The sequence below is a fragment of the Mastomys coucha genome, unplaced genomic scaffold, assembly GCF_008632895.1.
Source record: "Mastomys coucha isolate ucsf_1 unplaced genomic scaffold, UCSF_Mcou_1 pScaffold10, whole genome shotgun sequence".
Taxonomy (NCBI): Eukaryota; Metazoa; Chordata; class Mammalia; order Rodentia; family Muridae; genus Mastomys; species Mastomys coucha.
The window spans coordinates 2286896-2308504 of NW_022196892.1; the positions used below are offsets into that span (position 1 = coordinate 2286896).

At 36.4% G+C, this 21609-nt stretch overlaps 2 protein-coding genes across 17 annotated transcripts in view; one reads left to right on the top strand and one right to left on the bottom strand.

The window, feature by feature from the left end:
- The window catches only part of Fhit (fragile histidine triad diadenosine triphosphatase), a 1878988-nt gene that overhangs the window by 461276 nt on the left and 1396103 nt on the right, over window positions 1–21609 (bottom strand). The window lies entirely within an intron of this gene.
- Window positions 1–21609, top strand: part of LOC116072994 (cytochrome P450 2C40-like) — a 49168-nt gene that overhangs the window by 19840 nt on the left and 7719 nt on the right. For both annotated transcript variants that reach the window (XM_031344649.1, XM_031344642.1), the window contains 2 exons: window positions 16570–16711; window positions 19170–19357. In XM_031344649.1, the coding sequence (XP_031200509.1) occupies window positions 16570–16711; window positions 19170–19357 (330 nt within the window). The remainder of the gene's footprint in view (window positions 1–16569; window positions 16712–19169; window positions 19358–21609) is intronic.

The window sequence follows — 21609 nt, forward strand, 5'->3', positions numbered from 1 at the left end:
AGATCCTGGATGGTTTTGTTCAATTCCTTCACCTGTTTGGTTGTGCTTTCCTGTAATTCTTTAAGAGAATATTTTGTGTTTCCTCTTTAAGGGCTTCTACTTGTTTACACGTGTTTTCTTGTAATTCTTCTAGGGATTTTTGTGTTTCCTCTTTAGGGGCTTGTACCTGTTTACCTGTGCTCTCCTGTATTTCTTCAAGGGAATTAATTATGTCCTTCTTAAATTCCTCTATCACCATCATGAGATATTATTTTATATACAAATCTTAATTTTCTGGTGTGTTGCAGTATCCTGGATTTGCTGTTTTGGGAGTACTGGGTTCTGATTCAGACAAGTAGTCTTGGTTTCTGTTGGTAAGATTGTTCCATTTGCCTTCTGCCATCTGTTAATCTCTGGTGTTAGATGTTCTTGCTGTCTCTGGCTTGCACTTATTCCTCCTGTGGGTCTGTAAGCTTGTTTCAGTACACCTGGAAGATCAGTGCTCCCCTGGTAAGACTTGTGCACAGAGAGCTATGGATCAGCTATCCTTCCCGGGTGCAGATGGAGGTAGAAAGGACCCTGTCCCAGCTACTCTGCTGCTTCTGCTGCCTGTATTTCCTGGCTGTTTACAATTTAGAAACTCACTGGAGAGAAATTGGCAATATTTCTGAGTCTTGGGATCAGAGCACTCCCTAGAGACAAGCTCTCCACTTGTGTGAAAGATGCACAGAGGGTTGTGGATCAGCTGTCCCTCCTAGTTGTAGATGGACATAGAAAGGACCCGGTCACAGCTGCTCTGTCACTTTTGTGGCCTTTTTCTACTGGCTGGTCCCACCCTTTGCCCTGTTTTTTAATTATAAGCCAAAAAACCCCAATAATTAAAATAATCAAGCAGAATAGAATGATAAGGAAAGTGGCAGATAATATGAAAGAAATTACAACTTGGTTACAAATCATAACTATTTCTGTATTGAACATTGTGGATCACTTTTATATCATATGTTGTTGGGCAGTGGTCTGTTCAGGAAACTTAGGCTCTGTCAAGTAATAGGTCTAGAACCCTGGAGACCCAGTGGGCAGTTTCTGCCTCCAGGGGGTAGAAGGAGTTTAGCTATAACTCCTGAGTCTTTGGTTCCTCTCTCAGTCACAACCTCTCACAGCTGCCCATGCAGGAGTTGTGTGCTCTATCAGGAAGACAATGCCTCAAGCTCCCAACATTGTAGCTGGACCCTACCCCCAGCCCCTGACCCCAGCCAGGCATGCCTCACAGCAAAGACAGAAAGATAAGCATTATACAATATAAAGGGTGGTTTTCCTCCTCCCCTCTCCCTTGCTCATTGTCTTCTCTTGCTTCCTTGCTTTCTTCTCTTGCTCTATTGTTTTCTTCCTCTCCTTTCCCTCCCTCCATCTGTCTCTGTCTGTCAGTCTGTCTCTGTCTCTGTCTCTCTCTCTCCTTCTTTTCTCCTCTATTTCCTCTCCTTTCTCTCTACATGGCTATCCTATTTTCTCTTTCCTATAATAAAATATCTCATTTATACATTACCTCCTTTTTGACTAATTCACCCCACCACAGGCCTCAGCAACATAGAGGCTAACCAGGGCTGCAACAGTGAGCTACCAGACCACACAATAAGTACTTAAAAAGATAAGTTCTTATTAGCAACAATAGACTCTATAGAGTTTTTTTACTTTTATTTTATATTTATTTTATTTGTAATTAATTTATTTTCTACACTCCATATTCCACTCACCACCCCCTCCATACACCCTCCAACTTCTCCACATCCCACACCTCCTCCCCCCCCTCTGTATCCACATGAGGAGACACGCCCCACCCTACCTGACATCTAAACTCCCTGGGTCCTTCAGTCTTTTGAGGGTTAGGTACATCATATCTGAATGAAGACAGACCCAGCAGTCCTCTGCTGTATGTGTGTTGAGGGCCTCATATCAGCTAGTGTATGCTGTCTATTTTGTGGTCCAGTTTTTGAGAGATCTCAGAGGTCCAGATTAATGGAGGCTGCTGGTTCTCCAACAGGATCTTCCTTCTCCTCAGCTTTTTCTGCCTTCCCTAATTCAACAACTGGTGTCAATGGCTTCTGTCCATTGGTTCAGTACAAACATCTGCCTCTGACTTTTTCAGCTGCTTGTTGGGTTGCTCAAAGGTCAGTCATGATAGGTCCTTTTTTGTGGGTGCTCCATATCCTCAATAATATTGTGAAGCCTTGTAGCCTCCCCTTGAGCTGGGCCATATAAAGGTTTTTAAATGGATGATTGTATTGTACTATTGGAAAGAGTAGATGGGTGAAAATACTGAAAAGATTTTTTGATGAATTTGCTGTAGTGGGGTTAAAGATAGGTATCTATTTGATGTGCTGTCAGGATTAACTATTGGCATTGTGTAATTTATGAAAAAGACAGTTTTCCACAATTTCTTTGACACTCTAATTTATAAAACAATTGATGACATTTAGGTTTGCTGTTAGCAGTCAATTCTGGTGCAGTGTAACAGTTCCCCATTAATGAAGCTTATTAACACTATTTAAAAATACAGCACTGGGTGTCCCTGGATTATGCTACTTGTTTTTCAAGACTGCTTTACAAATCTGAATCCTTTAAACTTCCATATGAATTTTTTAAGGTAGTGTTTCAATGTCTGTAAGGATGTCTGTGAGAATTCATAGAGATTGCCAATTTTATGTGATTTTTTTTTGATGGTCAAACAGGATGAGTAAATTTTCTTCTGTCTTTTTTTTTAGATATTCTCTTTATTTACATATAAATTTCTCCTTTCCCAGTTTCCCCTGAAAAACAAACAAACAAACAAACAAAAACAACAAGAACAAATCTCTGTTGCCTCCCCTATCCCCATGCCTGCCACCCTATATACTCCCAATTCTTGGCCTTGACATTCCCCTACATTGGGGCACAGAACCTTAACAGGGCCGAATATGTTGATTTTTATTTACATGATGATGATGATGATGATGATGATGATGATGATGATGATGATGATGATTACTGTTAGCATCAAGGCATCCAAAACCTGTGGCATTGCATGGGCGCATCTCACAAAGATGTCAGAGCAACAGCCACCATATTCCCAGAATCCATTGGGCTCATATCCCATCTTTACCTGTGGCCACTACGTCAGAATATATATGTGGAACATTCCATCTATCTCTCTCTTCAGCAATGGTAAAGCAGATTCCTTTTCCTCTGGGAGGAGAGATCCTTGGTTTATTGACCTTGCTAAAACATAAATGTTGGAAACCCGAGTGGCAAAGGTGTTGCCATTGGGGTTTGGATGCCCTGATACTAAGAATTACTACTACTATTATTAATCCTTTTTCACTGTCCAGTTATTATCCCCTTCTAGGTCTGCTCTCTGACTGTTCCTTAACTCATACTTCCTTCCCTGCCTCACCCCCAACCCACCACCCGGCTGAAGCCACCACTTGAACTTCCCACTCCTTGGGGCCTCAGGTCTCTGGAGGGCTTAGATATATCTTCTCTCCCTGAGGCCAGATGTAGAAGTCCTCTTCTGTATATGTGCCAGGGGCATCAGATTAGCTAATGTATGCTGCATGGTTGATGGCTCAGTGTCTGAGAGATCTGGGAGATCCAGGTTAGTTGACTCTGCTGGTCTTCCTATGGGGTCACCTAACTCCTCACCTTCTTCCAACATCTCCCTAATTCAATCACAAGTGTTCTCAAATTCAGTCTGTTGTTTGGATATAAGTATCTGTGTCTATTTAGGTCAGCTGCTTGATGGGCCTCTAAGTGGGCAGACATGCTAGACTGCTGTCTCTAAGTACAGCATAGCATAAGTAATGATGTCAGGCCTTGTAGCACCACCTTGAGATGGAACCCAATTTGGGCCTGTCACCAGACTTCCTTTCCCTCATGCTCTTCTCCATTTTTGTATGTGCAATTCTTTTAGAAATCAACAAACTTGGGTCCAATATTTTGACTGTGTAATGGCTACACCATCCTTCCACTTGCTGTCCTGTCTTTCTACTGGAGGTGGACTCCAAAAGTTCCCACTTCCCACAATAGGGCCATTCATCTAAGGTTCTGCCCTTTGAGTCCTGAGAGTCTCTCACCTCCCATGTCATTGGTACATATTAGAGGATACCTTAACTCTTACCTCCTGAGGTTGCTGGCTCTCAGGATTCCTGTCTTGTTTCCCACCTCAAAACATTACATGTTCCCCTTTTCTGCTTTGTTTCCTCTCCCACCCAGATCTCTTCCACCTTTTGCCCTCTCCCAACCCCTGTAATTGTTTTCTTCTCTCTACCAAGTGGGACTGAGGTATCCTCACTTGGGCCCTTTGGCTTCTTAACCTTCTTGAGTTCTGAGGATTTTTATCCTAGAGATTCTGTACCTTTTTGGCTAATATCCACTTACTAGTGAGTAAATGACATACATGTCCTTAGGGTTCTGAGTTACCTCACTCAGGATGTTATTTTCTAGTTCCCTACATTTGCCTTACAGAACCTTTCAAATTTCAAGTGGTCCCGCTTACCAATGCTTGAACTTAGGTCATAAGCCATTGGAGTTATGTTTAGGAAATTTCCTCCTATGACAATGAGTACAAGTATCTTCCTTACTTTATTTTTTATTAGATTCAGTGAATCTGGTTTTATGCTGAGGTCTTTGATTCACTTGGACTTAAGATTTTCAAGGTGATAAATACAGGTGTGTTTTCATTTTTCTACATACAGACAGCCAATTACACCAGCACAATTTATTGAAGATGCTTTTTTCCCATTTTACGTTTGTTTGGCTTCTTTGTCAAAGATCAAGTGTCTATAAGTGTGTGTTTTTATATCTGAGTTTTCAATTCTATTGTATTGATCAATGTCTCTGTTTCTGAGTGAATATCATGCAGTTTTTATCACTATTGCTCTGTAGTGTAGCTTGAGGTCAGGGATGGTTATTCCTTCAGTAGTTATCTTTTTGTTAAGTACTGTTTTCTTTATTCTTTTTTTTGCCTTTCCAGATGAATTTGAGAATTGTTTTTTACATGACTTTAAAGAAATGTGTTGGGAATTTGATGGTGGTTGTGTTGAATCTGTAGATTGTTTTTGGTAGGATGGCCATTTTTACTATGTCATTTCTTCCAGGCCATGAGCATGGGAGATCTCTCCATATTCTGAGGCCTTCTTCAGTTTCTTTATTGAGGTACATGTGGTTATTATACAGATCTTGTGGGGAGCCGCAGCTGCCACCCTATATACATATATTTTGAACACCAGGTTTCCGGCCAGAGCAGAGAGCATTGATAATCAAGCCCTTAGTTGGAGAAGCTGAGTGCCTCCAGTTTGTGATGCAAGCTGGCATGAATTCCCGCAGCCTGTTATGCTTTGCCACATAACTGATGCTGATTGGGACCAGGGAAAATATTTAACCCACAAGGGCTGGGGGCTGGATGTAACTAATAAAATGTAAGTAGAAATAAGTAAGATGTAACAAGCAACATTACAAGGATCCTAATAAAACTGCATGGGGAAGAGCTCGGTGTTTGCCTCCTTACTTCCACTGGACGGGTAAGGCAGCCAACAAGATCTTTCACTTGTTTCCTTAGATTTACCCCAAATTATTTGTGAGTGTTTTATTGTAAATGTGTTGTTTCTCTAATTTCTTTCCCCACCCATTTATCATTGGTATAGAGGAAAGCTACTGACTTATTTCAGTTAATTTTGTGTCCAGCCACTTTACTGAAGCTGTCTATCACCTGTAGATGTTCTCTACTGCAATTATTTGCATTACTTAAGTATACTATCGTTTCATCTGCAAGTAGTGATATCTTTACTTCTTTCTTTCCAATTGTTATCCTTTTGACCTATTTTTGTTGTCTCCTTGCTCTGGCTAGATCTTCAAGTAGTATATTGATAGACAGTGAGAGAGTGGGCAGCCTTGTCTAGATCCTGATTTTAGTGGGATTGCTGCAAGTTTCTCTCTATTAGTTGATGTTGGCTGTTGGTTTGCTGTGCATTATTTTTATTATGTTTACGTATGGGCATTGAATTCCTGATTTTTCCAAGACTTTTGTGGAATAGTTTGAACAGTACTGTTCTTAGGTCTTCTGTGAAGTTCTGATAGAATTCTGCACTAAACCTGTCTGCTCCTCTGTTCTTTTGGATTGAGAAACTTTTAGTGACTGCTTCTATTTCTTTAGGGCTCATGGGAGTGTTTAGATAGTTTACCTGATCGTGATTAAATTTTATTCCTTTGTATCTGTCTAGAAAATTATCCATTTCATCAACATTTTCCAGATTTGTTGAGTATAAGCTTTTATAGTAGGATCTAATAATTAGTTGAATTTCTTCAGTTTGTGTTCTTATGTCTCCTTTTACATTTCTGGTTTTGTTAAGTTAGATACAGTCTCTGTGCCTTCTGCTTAGTATGGCTAAAGGTTTATCTATCATGTTAATTTTCTCAAAGAACCAGTTCATGATTTTGTTGACTCTTTGTATACTTCTGTTTTACTTGGCTGATTTCAGTCCTGCATTTGACTATTTCCTGCATTTTACTGCTCTTGGGTGTATTTCCTTCTTTTTGTTCTAGAGACTTCAGATGTGCTGTTAGCTCCTAGTATATGCTCTCTCCAATTTCTTTATGGAGTCACTTAGGGCTACAATTTTCCTCTTAGGAATGCTCTCCTTGTGTCCCATAAGCTTGGGTATGCTGTGTCTTCATTTTTATTAAATATTAAAAATTCTTTAATTCTTTCTTTATTTCTTCTCTGAACAAGTTGTCTTTAAGTAGAAATTCATTTATCTTCCACATGAGCATAGGTTTTCTGTTGTTTTTGTTGTTATTGAAGACCAATCTTAGTCCATGGTGATCTGGTATTGTGCATGGCGTTATTTTAATCTTGTATTGTTTGTATTGTTTGTGGCTCATTGTGTGTCCAATTATATGGTCAGTTTTGTAAAAGGTACCATGAAGTGCTAAAAAGAACTTATATTCCTTTGTATTAGTGTGAAATGTTCTATAGCTATCTGTTAAATAAATATAGTTCTTAGCTTCTCTTAGTTTCAGTGTGTCAATTTTGGTTTCTGTTTTCAAGTTCTGTTTATTGGTGATAGTAGAAAATTGAAGTCTCCCACTGTTATAGTGTGAGGATTAATGTGTGTCTTGTGCTTTAGAACTGTTTCATTTATACATGTGGGTGTTCTTGCATTTGAGGCATAGATATTCAGAATTGAAAGTTCATCATGGTAGATTTTTTCCTCTGATTTGTATGAAGTGTTCTTCCTTATCTTTTTTATAACTTTTGATTGAAAGTCAACTTTATTTGATACTAGATGTGTACTATTCCATTGTGTAAATGTTGTACAGTTTCTGTGTCCATTCCTCTGTTGAGGCTCATCTGGGTTGTTTCCAGCTCATGAATACTATAAAGAACACTGCTATGAACATAGTGAAGCATGTGTTCTTTTATATGTTCCATCATTTTTTTTTTGGTACATACCCAGGAGTGTTAGGGCTGGGTCCTCAGGTAGAACTATTTTCAATTTTCTGAGGAACAGCCAGAATGGTTTTGAAAGTGGTTGTAGCACCTTGCAATCCCACCAGCAATGGAGGAGTGTTGATCTTTCTCCACATCTTCTCCAGCATCTGCTTTCATCTCAGTTTTTGATTTTAGACAGTCTGAATGGTACAAGGTGCAATCTCTGGATTGCTTTGATTTGCATTTCTCTGATTACTAAGTATGTTGAATATTTCTTTAAGTTCTTCTCAATCATTTGAGGTTCCTCAGTTGAGAATTCTCTTTTTTGCTCTGTACCCCATTTTTAATAGAATTATTTAGTTCTCTGAAGTGTAACTTGTTGAGTTCTTTGTATATTTTGTATGTTAGTCCTCTAATGGATGTAGGGTTGATAAAGATTTGTTCCCAATGTGTGGATTGCTTTTTTTTCCTATTGACAGTGTCTTTCACCTTACAAAATCTTTTCAGTTTTATGAGGTCCCATTTGTCAATTCTTGATCTTAGAGCACAAGCCATTGGTGTTCTGTTCAGGAAGTTTTGCCCTGTACAAATGTGTTCAATGTTCTTTCCCACTTTCTCTTCTATTTGATTCAGCATATCTGGTTTATGTGGAAGTCCTTAATTTACTTGGACCTAGCTTTGTACAAGGAGACAAGAACTAGTCTATATGCATTCTTCTACATGCTAACAACCAGTTGAACCAATACCATTTGCTAAAAATGATGTCTTCATCCATTGGATGGTTTTGGTTCCTTTGTCAATGATCAAGTAACCAAAAGTGTTTGGGTTCATTTCTGCATCTTCAATTCTATTTTATTGATCTGTCTGTGTACCAATACCATTTTGTTTTTATCAGTATTGTTCTGTAGTTTCGCTTCATGTCAAGGATGTAGATTCCCTCAGAAGTTCTTATACTGTTGAGAATTATATATATATATATATATATATATATATATATATATATATCTTATATATATTTATTTTTTATATATTTATATATTTTTATATATATTTATATATTATATATTTATATTTATTTATATATATTCATATATTATATATATTTATATATTTATATTTATATATTATATATATTTTATATATATATTATATTTTATATATTATGGGATTTTTTTGTTACAGATAAATTTGAGAATTGTTCTTTCTCTCTGTGTGAAGAATCAAGTTGGAATTTTGATAGAGATTGCTATGAATCTATAGATGGCTTTTACTAAAATGGCCATTTTTACTATGTTAATCGTACAGATCATGAGAGTGGGAGTTCTTTCCCTCTTCTCAGGTCTTCTTCCATTTCTTTTTCAAAGACTTGAAGTTTTTGTCAAACAGATCTTTCATTGCTTGGTTTGAGTCACGGCAAGATATTTCATAGTATTGTGACTATTGTAAAGGGTGTCTTTTCTGTAATTTCTTTCTCAGTCTGTTTATCCTTTGAGTAGGGGAAAGCTACTCATTTGTTTGAGTTAATTTTGTATCCAGCTGCCAGGCACACTCGTCTACTGGAGTCACATCCAAAATATCGGGTGTAAAATCCTGATTAAGGATAAGTGGCAATAAGGATCCAAAAGGAGTTCTGTGCCTCTTGGGTATTCAGTCAGTCTCTGGTATCTCCTAACTCAGACATGTTCCAGATCAGTCTTTCCAATCGTCAACACACCTTCATAATTAGGCGTAAACTTACCCCAAGAAATGATTCATAAATGGCTAAGATTGGGCATTGTTTCCTAGCCAGCACAATGATCCCAACTATCCTAGTTTAAGATCAAGCTGTCCATAGTTTGGAATTTCTCTCAAAGAATCTGCCTTGCCAGAGCTAGCAACAGAGATCTAGCACATTCTTTAGGGCAATAGATAGTTTACAATAGTTAGAATTGTTTTATGTACTAGAGAGTGATCAAAGGGCTTCCACGCAAGGACATTAGGTAGAAGTGTTAGGTCAGGTGGGAATTCCCCACTGCATGCCCCCAGCAAGAACCAGAGAATTAGCATAGGAATATCAAAATACTTCAACAGGGAGGACTCCACTCCTCTTCCTCCTGCTTCACACTAGCTACCAGACCCTCTGACGTTGGTGTGGGGGTCACTTGCCTATGTTACCTCAGTCTTGCATCCCCTGCTGTCACCCCCACCTGCCTATGTGACTCTTGTCATCTGCCCTGCTTGGTGTATGGTATTTAAGCCTGAATTTCACCTTATACAAATACATTCAGATTCAAAACACCCTTGTGTCTTGAGTCTGTCATCCGCTGACTTATTGCCTACCTGACCAGAATTCTCATCCCATGGAAATTGAGTTCCCTGCAAGGAACCCGGTCTATGGCATCCAGCCTCTGCTGAAGTTGTTTATAAGCTGTAGGAGTTCTCTTGTGGAATTTTAGGGTCACTTAAGTATACTATTATATCATCTTCAAATAGTGAAATCTTGATTTCCTCCTTTCCAATTTGTATCCATTTGACCTCCTTTTGTTCTCTAATAGCTCTGGCTAGAACTTCAAGTAATACCTTGAATAGATAGAGGGAAAATGGAAAGCCTGTCTTTCCTTGATTTTAGTAGAATAGATTTAAGTTTCTCTCCTTTTATTTTTGTGTATTGTCTTGCTGTATATTGCTTTTATATTTAGGTATGGACGTTAAATTTCTATTCTCTCTGTGTCTTTTAGCATGAAGGTGTGTAGTTTTTGTTTTCCCCAATGGCCTTTTCCGTTTCTAATGAGATGATCATGTGCCTTTTTCCCCTTTGAGTTTGTTTATAAGGTAGACTATGTTGATGGACTTTTATATATTGCACCATCCATGCATACCTAGGATGATGCCTAATTGATTATGGTAAATGATTATTTTGATGTGTTCGTTGATTCATTTTACAGAAATTTTATTGAGTTTTTTTTGCATCAGTATTCATGAAGGAATTTGGTCTGAAGTTCTCTTTCTTTGTTGGGTCTTTGTGGTGTTTGGGTATCAGCGTAATTGTGGCTTTAAAAAAGTATTGGGTATTGTTCCTTCTTTTTCTGTTTTATGAAATATTTTGAGATGTGTTCATATTTAGTCTTCTTTGAAGGTCCAATAGAATTCTACACTAAAACTCTCCTGTGTTTATTCTGTTACCTTATGTGGTTTTATAGGGAAGTTGTATCCATTGATATTGAAAGACATTAAAGACAGATGATTGTTAATTCTTAGTATGTTTGTTCTTGTGACATATGTAAGTGATCCTCTCATTTTGTTTTTGTTGTGACATGATTAATATCTTGCTTTCACTTTGGTATAGGTTCCCTCCTTGTTTTGTATTTTTCTTTCTAGAATCCTTGTATAGTACATTTGTAGATAGATATTGTTTAAATTTTGTTTTGTCCTGGAATATTTTGCTTTCTACATTGATGTTAATTGACAGTTTTTCTGGGTATAATATTCTTGGAAGACATTCATGTTCTTTTAGGGTATATGTGATCTGTGTCCAGGTTCTCCTGGATTTTATTTTCTCTGTTGATAGGTTTAGCTTTATATGGTACTTTGCCTTTATCTCCTGAAGCTTTTAATACTGTTTTTTTTTTGTCCTGTGCATTTTTTTGTTTTGATTAGTATGAAAAAGAGAATATTTTTTTCGTGTCCAGTCTATTTGGTGTACTTTAGGCTTCTTTAATATTTATGTCTATACCATTCTTTACATTGTGGAAGTGTTCTATGATTTTGTTGAACATATGCTTGGGTATTTGAACTGTGATTCTTAACTGTCATTTACTCCTACTATACTTAGATTTGGTCTGCTCATGTGTCCTAGATTTCCTAATCTTTTGGCTTAGGAGTATTATATGATTTATGTTTTAATTAACTCTTTTCTCAATGTCTTCTACAGTATTTTCTATGAGTGATATTCCCTCTTCTATCTCTTGTATTCTGTTGGTGATTCTTGCATCTTTTGTTCCTGAACTCTTTCCTAGCTTTTCCACTTCTAGGATTGCATCCATTTTTGGTTTTTTAATTGTTTATACTTTCACTTTTAGGTCTTGGAACCCTTTGTTTAATTCCATCACCTATGTAATTTTGTTTTCCTTTATTTCTTTAAGGGATTTATTTGTTTCCTCTTTAAGATGTTCTACCTCTTTACATATGTTTTCCTGTATTTCTTTGAGTGAGTTATTTATATCTTATTTAAAGGACACTATTATTTCATGATATAGGATTTTAGGTCAGCTTCCTGATATTTAAGTGTTTGGTGTATTCAGGGTTTGCTGTGGTGGGAGAAGTGGGTTCAGATGACTGTAAAGTGCATTGGCTTCTGTTACTTATGATCTTGTGCTTAACTCTCACCATCTTGTTATTCCTGGTGTTAGCTGGTCTGAATATCTCTGTCTAGAGGCTGCCCCTTCTGTGTAAAATTGGTTGCTGCAAGTCTACTATGCAGGGAGACCTATGGATCTGCCTGTAGCAGACCTTCTGTGAGTCCTTCAGACTGTGGCATCTTCAGTGGGGCATGTATGCCTATGTTGCCTGGGCTGCAGTGGCTCTTGTGGGGGTTCTTCAGAATGTGGTGTCTTCAACGGGCAGATAAGCTCCTGATCTGTTTTTCTGGCTGCTGCAAATCTCCTGGGTGTCGTTCCGACTGATGGGTCTTCAAAAGAGCAGTTCAGTTGTTGCCCTTTGTGTACCTCTGCTTTGGGAGATCTTAAGACTATATGGTCTGTTGTCTTGTGTGCAGCAGAACTCCTGGGAGGCTTTCAGATTGTTGAGTCTATTGCCCTGCATGCAGTGGAACTCCTAGGAGGCTTCAGGCTGTGGTGTTTATTGTCCTTCATGCAGTGGAATTCCTGGGGAGCCTTGAGGCACTGATTCCTTCAGAGGAGTAGGCAAGATGGTGTTCTGCTCTGTCAGAAGACTCAGGCCAGAAAGGAAGTGGAATTCAGGGGGACAGGGGTGTGGGGAGTGATGAGTTTTGAGTTGACTTGGCCCAATCAAGATTCCCACATGATGCAGCTGTTTGGGACCATCCCTTACCCACTGCCCTGTGTGCAGTGGAACTCCTGGGAAGCCTTCAGATTGTGGTGTATGCAGAGGAGCAGACAAGCTGGTAATTTAGATGTAGAGATTGTCTCTAAGCTTCCAACTTCTTTCTGTACTGTCTTTTTCTGATACAACAAACTTCATTTTATAAACATGGGAACTACAATGCACTTATACATCATCATTCATATATATTTTCATTATTTCTTTTTTATTGGATTCTTTCTTTTTTTATGTTTCAAATGTTCTCCCCTTTCCTGGTTTCCCATTGAAAAACCCCTATTTCTTGCCCCTCACCCTGTTCACCAACCCATCCTGTCCCACTTCCTGTCCCTGGCATTGTCATATACTGGGGAATAGAACCTTCACAGGACCAAGGGCCTCTCCTCCTATCGATGACTGACTAGGCCATTCTCTGTTACACTAACAGCTGGAGCCATGAGTGCTACCATGTGTAATCTTTGGTTGGTGGTTTAGTCCCTGGTAGCTCTGGGAGTACTCGTTAGTTCATATTGTTTTTCTTCCTATTGGGCTGAAAACCCCTTCAGCTCATTGGGTCCTTTCTGTAGCTCTTTCATTGGGGACCATGTGCTCCTTAGTGTTCTCTGAGCTATTTATCTATGAATATCTATGCAGAAATTTCTTGATGGTATGTTTTCCTTGTCTGTATACACATCCCCAGTAATGAGGTTTCTCATTCAAAGTATAATTTCATATTTGGTGTTGCTAAAAAACTTAAAGTTTTCAAGGGATAATATATATTTTAATAGCTGTAAGATCCTTTTCTTTTTACTTCTAAATTCTTATACCATGTATAAGGCAGTTTTGCTTACATATAATTCTGCATAATCTGGAGATCAAAACTCTTTACATGTTGATAGAAGTCTTATATCTCTGTAATAAAATTGAGTTGATAATTGTGGATGATTATATAAAAGCTATCTTATATATAGTTTTCAAGTATCCTACACACAAATATTTTTAAACTTTGTTAATCATTTTGAACAGGTGAGTAACACTTTACTTTATAAATTACCAGGAATCATTTTGGAGAAGATAAAAATTAGCATGTAAGATTCCTGAGATAATACTGCCATGACTGTAAATCTATGATGGTTTTGTTTCTTTAGGCTAGGGCAAGAAAATTTTATTTGAGGAATTATTTTTGATATTAACTTGCTATATATATACATATATATGTATAAAAAAGAATCATGTGAGTATAGTGTCTCAATAAAGGATTCTCTAGATCATAAAAAAGGAATAACCATGTGATCTATCCTAGAAATGATATAAAAGATTGTGGATGATTATATTCCAAAGGCATGCGGAGTAAATGCATTCAGAGTACATTTAATTGAGAGTAAGATCATTAGGGACAAAGTTATTACAGGATCAGGAGGAGAGAGCAAGTTTAGGACATATGTGAGCAGGAAATTCATTTATTATTATTATTATTATTATTATTATTATTATTATTTATTGGTTATTTTATTTATTAACATTTGAAATGTTATCCCTTTTCCCACTTTCCACTCTGGAAAACCCCTATCCTATCTGGCCTCTTGCTACTTCTATGAGGATGCTTCCATACATATCCACCCATTCCTGCCTCCCTATCAATTCCCTACACTGAGTCATCGAATCTTCATAAGGCCAAGGGCCTCTCTTCTCTATAATGCCCACAACAAAGGTATCCTCAGCTACATATGCAGCTGGAGCCATGGGTTGCTCCATGTATACTCTTTGGTTGGTGGTTTATTCCTTGGGAGCTTTGGGGTATCTGTTTGTTTTATATTGTTCTTTCTATGGGGTTGCAAACCCCTTCAGCTCCTTCAGTCCTTTCTCAAACTCCTTATTTGGGGACCCCATGCTCAGTCCAATGGTTGGCTGTGAACACCTGCCTCTGTATTTATCAGGCTGTGACAGAGCCTCTCAGGAGACAGCTATATCAGTCTCCCGTGAGCAAGCACTTTTTGGCATCTGCAATAGTGTTTGGGTTAGGTTTCTGTATATATGATGAATACACAGGTGGATCAGTCTCTGGATGGCTGCCCACTCTCTGCCTACCTATTTAATATAGTACTAGAAGTCTCAGCCAGAGTAATTAGACAACAAATGGAGGTCAAATGGATACAAATTGGAAAATAAGAAGTCAAGCTATCACTATTTGCAGATGACATGATAGTATACTTAAGTAACCACCAAAGTTCCCCTAGAGAAGTCCTAAACCTGAAAAACAACTGCAGCAATATGGCTGGATATTAAATTAACAAAAACAAACCAGTAGCCTACCTCTACTCAAAATGATGTGCTTACAGACAGGAACCTCATATTGCTGCCCTCTGAGAGTCTCTGCCAGCACCTGACTAAGACCAATGCAGATGCTCACAGCCAACAATTGGACTGTACATGGGGACCATAATGGAAGAGTCAGGGAAAGAACTCTAGGAGATGAATGGGACTGCAAACCCATCGGAACAACAAATTACCAGGACCCCTTAGAGATATCTGGGTCTACATCATCAACCAATGGGTATATAACAACTGGTTCATGGGTACCACTACATCTGTACTTGAGGACTACCTCATCTGGCATCAGTGGGAGAGGAGGGACTTGGTGTTTTGGAAACTTGATTCCCTAGGGAAGGGAGATTCCAGAGGTGTGAGGTGTGAATAAGTGCATGGGTTGAGAAGCACCCTTGTAGGGACAAAGTAGAGGGTAATGGGATGAAGAATTTGTGAATGTGAAACTAGAAAGGGGGATAATATTTAAAATGTAAATGAATAAAATGATTAAGAAAAATGATTCATTGTATCTGGTTTTACGTTGAAGATGTTGATCCACATTTACTTGAGGTTTCAAAAAAGTGATAAATATGGATCTACACACATTCTTCTACATACAGACCTCCAGTTAGACCAGCACCATTTATTGAAGATGTTTTGAAGCCATAAATGCAACATTTATGGTTACCAAGACAACCATGAAGCTGCATTCCAAAGGGAGATGAGTGTCTTTGTCTTCTTAGTATCAATACAAAGAATGTTAGTGCTTTTGCTTGTGTTGGTTATAAAACATTAGATGCACTGAAGCCCATCTAGAGATCATGATGATATCATGATGACAGTTAGAAAATAATTATATTTTATTTCTGCTCCTGCCTCAAAATTTAAAGCTATAACCCAGTTGATGATCTTGCAGCACATTATCTTTGCACCTTTGATACCTGCATTTGTCTCTTTCTCGGCTTTTTCTTATTTAGGTCACAAATGTCATGTTCTGTCTTTGTGACTGAGTATTGTTTTTTTTTACATATAAGTTATCAGCTCTTCCATATTCTATAGATAATATTGCCAATTGACTTTCATATAGAGTGGAGCCTGAATGTACTGACTATGAACCATACCTAATCTTGGTAGTAGTGATTGATCACCTCGTTTATAAAATTTGAACTGTGTGCAGAGTCTGCAGCTATTGTTAGTCCATAAAAGACTTTGAGAACAAGTTAAAGCAAATCCTTCATACAAAGCAGCTAGCATATGGCTTCAACTTTCTTATTTGTACTCAATCAGATTGTGCTTACTAATAAACAAGAGCAAGTCTAGCTATGGATGACTAAAAATATAAAGGGTCTATAGAAGTCAGGTACGAAGAAACTCATTGTAACCCAATATTGATATAGTGAAGGATATGTAAAGCATTAGAGTCAAGTGACTTTCAATATTCTAACAATGTTTACTGTGTAGTCTTAGTTTGAGTGAACACATCTCCTTATGCTCAGATGAGATGGAACCTAAATCTTTCCTACATGTTGTTTAGTAGGAATAGACAACAAACATAATTAGCTTTTCTTCATATTTTCTGTAGACCTTTTATCCACTGTATGCACGAAATGACATTTAGACCATATACACCTAAGTCCCTGAAATGCTATAATAGATTTTGTCATTGATGAATATTCTAGATTCTGTGTTATCAACAACGTAGATTTGTCAAATATTGTCTATTAAATTATAGTTGATTGTGAAAGGGTAATATTTATCAGATAATTGTATCAAACCATTCTTAGGAAAATGGCAATCAGCAGACTATCTACAGTCTCGATCATCTGGCATCATTGGTAACTGGTCTGTTTTTTGCTGGGACTGAGTCCACAGGCACAACAATGCGATGTGCTCTACTGCTCTTGTTGAAGCATCCACACATCACAGGTAAGGACACAGGTGATGAAGCACAGCATCCCTAGAAATTTCTAGGAAGATGCAGATTGTGTCCTGCATGTTGTTATTCAACATATCAGTATGTAACTTTCTGTTCCATTGGCTTTAATGAAAATGATGACTTATTGAAATGAAGAGAGCTTAACTGTTGAAAAAGCCATCAATTCTAGTCCTTTGAGGTCTCTTGCAGGTGATCTGTGGTAAGCACTGAGGCTATATTAGCCTGTGGTTGCATAATAATTCTTCCTGAAATTCAGGCGTTCATAGCAGATGAATACTTTCAGTTGCTTTCTTTGTTGTGATAAATCTAATTCTGGGATAGAACAAAGAAAACTCAGCTAATTAAAGTATAAAATAAAGTCTAGTATTTAATGTGATGTCCTGGTAAACTGTTTATTCTATGAAGCATTTAAAATTTTTGGTTTCATTATAATTGTATTGCCCTTGAAGTCATGGTTTTGATGTCAAATTTATAGACTAGAGACTTTTGTCATGTTCCATAAAAGTTCAGATGAACAAGATTTTTGTAAATATACAAAAAGTTTCATTTTACAAGTAACATCATTTCAAAATTTTATTTTTACATAGAGCCAGGTATTCTACAGTAATGAAATACACCTTCCACCCTGTTTCAATATCCACTGAAATGACAATAGCATACTTATGAGACATAATTAGTTCATTTAGTCTTAGCAAATGAAGACAACAGTAAAGAACAGAATCTTTCATAATATAAGAATTACACAAGTGTCATGGGGCAGGTGGAAGATCCTGGAAAAGGATGGGAGAACATATGCTTGAAGAATTGCTATAGAATAGGTAAAACATACTGTACCTCTCTAGTTGTAATGGTTCCCCTTTGTATCTAACAATTTTAAATAGAATACCAGGATGGGAACCATAGGGTGCTGTGCCCACTACACCCTTAATTACTGCACTCTTCTGGCGAGAGTTTCCAACACATAATACATATCATTACTTAAAAAAAGAACCAGAAGTGGATGTGTAAAAGAACATTGAATGGTTGACAGGGAAAGAATAATGTAGAGGATGAAAATAAAAACTGGCAATGTTGAATAGAGAGTGTCAGAGCTCTTTTCTCCTCCCTTTCATGAGTATGAACAGCTGAACCTACCACCCAGACTAAAATCCACTATAAACATCTCTGTGTTTTGCATAGAAATTCTTTCCAAATATTCATCAGAAATAACAATATAAAGACCAGAATGTAAAGAGCGGAATGAAAGCACAAGGATGTTCTCGTTTATTCCCAATCCATCCTTAAAATCTTGACTACACCAGAATTATCTGAAGCAGCTGTCAATTGGTTAATGCATTGAAAAGCAAAAAATGTAAAGAAAGATCTTCACCTTTAACTTTTCTCCCTAGTTTGCTTTCTTTATGAAACACTATAAGAGATTTTCCATTCAATTGTCTAAAGTAACTTTCCGCAAAGAAATTTACTCCAGATACCTTTATAGCCTATGAGTGGAAACTTTCAGACAGTGTTCTGGGTACTATAATTTGAAAGCCCCAGATTTGATATTTTACCTGGATGATGCTGCAGGAATGAAAAGAGCAAAAAGGAAATCACAGATATAATATGTCTTCTCATGTGTTCATTAAGTGCACATTTATTCTAGGAGTTGAAACATCCACAGGAATATATGGAAATATGCGTAAATCATGAAAGAGTAAATTAAAAAGTAAAATAAACAGCATACATTAATCAAAAAGTATATCACTAGTGTAAACAAACTCTTATATTTGAGATAGGGAATCATATTTATATATCTGCAATGTTTTCCACAATTTGTTTACATTACCAAATATCATAACTTAAGAATGATGAATGTGTGGGCATTCACATGTATATGGCATATGTGTGTTTATTATCTACTTTTAGATATGTATTTATAATTAGATATAGGTATAAATGATATGTTCTTTTCTGCTACAAATATCTTAAAACATATAGCACATGAAACAGTTATAGTCTAGAAAATAAATATATATTTAAGTAGTGGTTGCTGATGAACCAGAACACTAATAATTAAAAATAAAATTGCACAAAGATCTTCAGATATATAATTTTAAAATCAGTGCTACATGTATTCACCATTTTAATAGCTTATTTCTGATATCATCTATTAATGTCAATATTGTCAAATTAATTGTGTTGCTTTACTGTTACCAATATTTACTTTATCTCATATTATTTGATACCATAGATAAAAACAATTAGCATATTTTAATGAATCATATTCGCTATGTGATAGGATGATGGTATAAACCTCTAGTACAATAATCCTACACATGTAAGTTCGCTTCTCAGCATGAAATGTATGTTCAAAATGCTTCTGGACCACTTTCCTCATGGCATAGATAGGTGATGGGAGATACAGACTACCCTTTTCCTGTTCCAATATTTGTCATTATTTGTATCCAGCTAAAGTCCAGGAAGAGATTGACCATGTGATTGGGAGACATCGCAGGCCCTCTATGCAGGACAGGATCCATATGCCCTACACAAATGCCATGGTGCATGAGGTCCAGAGATATGCTGACATTGCTCCAAATAGTATGGTGCATGAAATGACCTGTGACACTAAGTTCAGAAACTACTTCCTTCCCAAGGTAAGCTTGTTTTGCTCTGTCACACTTCTGTGCTCTTGATGTTCTCTGTTTCAGTCTGGTTCCAGTCCTCCCTATCACACTATATTTCCCATTACTTATGCTGGTTCATAATTAGGAAAGCAGCTATAATCAGGCAGGTACATGGTAGTAGCATTTTGACATTTGCTTTTTCTTTCAAAGTTTACTTGAATAAAGATTGGTTATTTACGTTCCCATATATATTCTCCAACATGAGTTGAATTCAACCAATACTTTTTAGAATTTTTATTATTGAGAGGAAAATCTACAAGTAATTAGAAGTTGTTTATATGCTTAATACTTCAACTTATGAAAAAGTCTATATCATAGTTTGACTGATGTTTGGATTATTTTAGTCATATTAATTTCTTTTCAATGTTTGCTTGTACATAGCTTTTGAGTTTAACTGAATAATGAATATGCTTTTCTTATTATTTTTTAAACATGGAATATAGAAAAGAATTATTATGTTATTTTTATTTTACCTAATATCATGTAATTTTTTAGTTACTAATGTTTTCTTTGAAAATATGTTCAGAACTCAAGGTGGCTTCTGGTTACCATTTTTATCTATACTTTTGTTTTCAGATCTTTTTACTTCATTTCCATTAAGTTATTATTGATCCATTATATCATTATTGATGAATTTCAGAAATCATTAATTTGAACTGCTATTAATTTCTAAAGTTGTGAAAATAAAATGTGTATAGAAGTAACTCAGAACAGTTGGAATATGTGTGCAATTAAACAATAGAAATACAGCAAAACCTCAAAATGTAAACTATATTATTAATTCATGATTAATCTAGATAAATAATGAGTTTGACATAAAGTTTATGAGGGAAAGTAGAGTGAATGAATAGGAACAAATGATATATAGGCATATTCATGTCATTTTTGGTCACTATAACTCTTACATTTCTCTGTCAATTTCAAAGTCTTTAGATGATTTGGAAAACTATTTTATTAGATTAAGTTGTAGACAAAGGATAAAATCAATTAGCATATAATAATGAATCATATTAGCTATATGATAGGATGATAGTTTAAATCTATATTAAAATAATTCTATGTATCTATGTTTCTGTAAAAATCAGCACCTAGATATACAACCACACAAAACCTGGAAAACACCACTTAGATATATAATCATACAAAATCCAGGTAACCAGATGCCAGGATGAAAACAAAATCAATATCCAAAACATTATTTCAACATGAGAGCACAGCTAGGCTACTGCAGAAATCTCAGAATACACTAACACAGTTAAAGCACAAGAAAAAGACTTCACTATTAACATTAAGAGCAAGACAGAGAACCTTAAAATAGTGAGTAAATTCCTTAAATAACTCGAGGAAAAGACAAACAAAAAGTTGGAGAATATAAATAAATCCCTTATCAAAGGACAATAATAAAATCTTCCAATAAAAATAAAAACAAACAAATGAGAAAACAGCTGATATAAATGCAAATATAAGTAATGATGTAAACACAAAAAGAGAAAATTCTGAAAATTGAAAATCTGGCTATGTAAACAGAAGTTACAGACACAAGCATCACCAAACATGAGGGAAGAATGAACTTAAGGCATTGGCAATTCAATAGAAAGATGTATAATCAGTCAAATAAAAGGTTAAATATAAAGAATATAAAATGACTGCAGCAAAACAACAAGGAACTTGGCAGTAGTATGAAAAGACTAAATTTAATTGACCAAATAATAATAAGAATATGAGAAGAAATTAGTGTAAATATCTCACAAAATATTTTCAACTAAATCACAGAAGGAATTTTTTCCAACTTTTTTTTAATTTTATTTATTTATTTTTTATTAGATATTTTCTTTATTTACATGTAATTTTTCCATTCGCAGTTTCCCCTCCAAAAAACAAAGAAACAAACAAAAACAACAAAAACAAACCCCTGTTGCCTCCCCCTTCCCCATGCCTGCCACCACACCCTCTCCTACTTTCTGGGCCTGGCATTCCCCTACACTGGGGCACAGAACAAAGGAGATTCTTAGAAGAATATAAGAAAGAAGCAGATATTAAATATATTTTACCAGATATGATGGTTTCCTCTCAACATAAGAATTGAAATACTAAGTATGCTGCATAATTAATAATATTAAGAGGTGCAAGGGGGAAATCAAGTAACATATAAGTATAGATGGATGCACATTGCACATGATTTCTCAGTGGAGACTCTAAAAGGGAGAAGGGGCTGTGTGGAT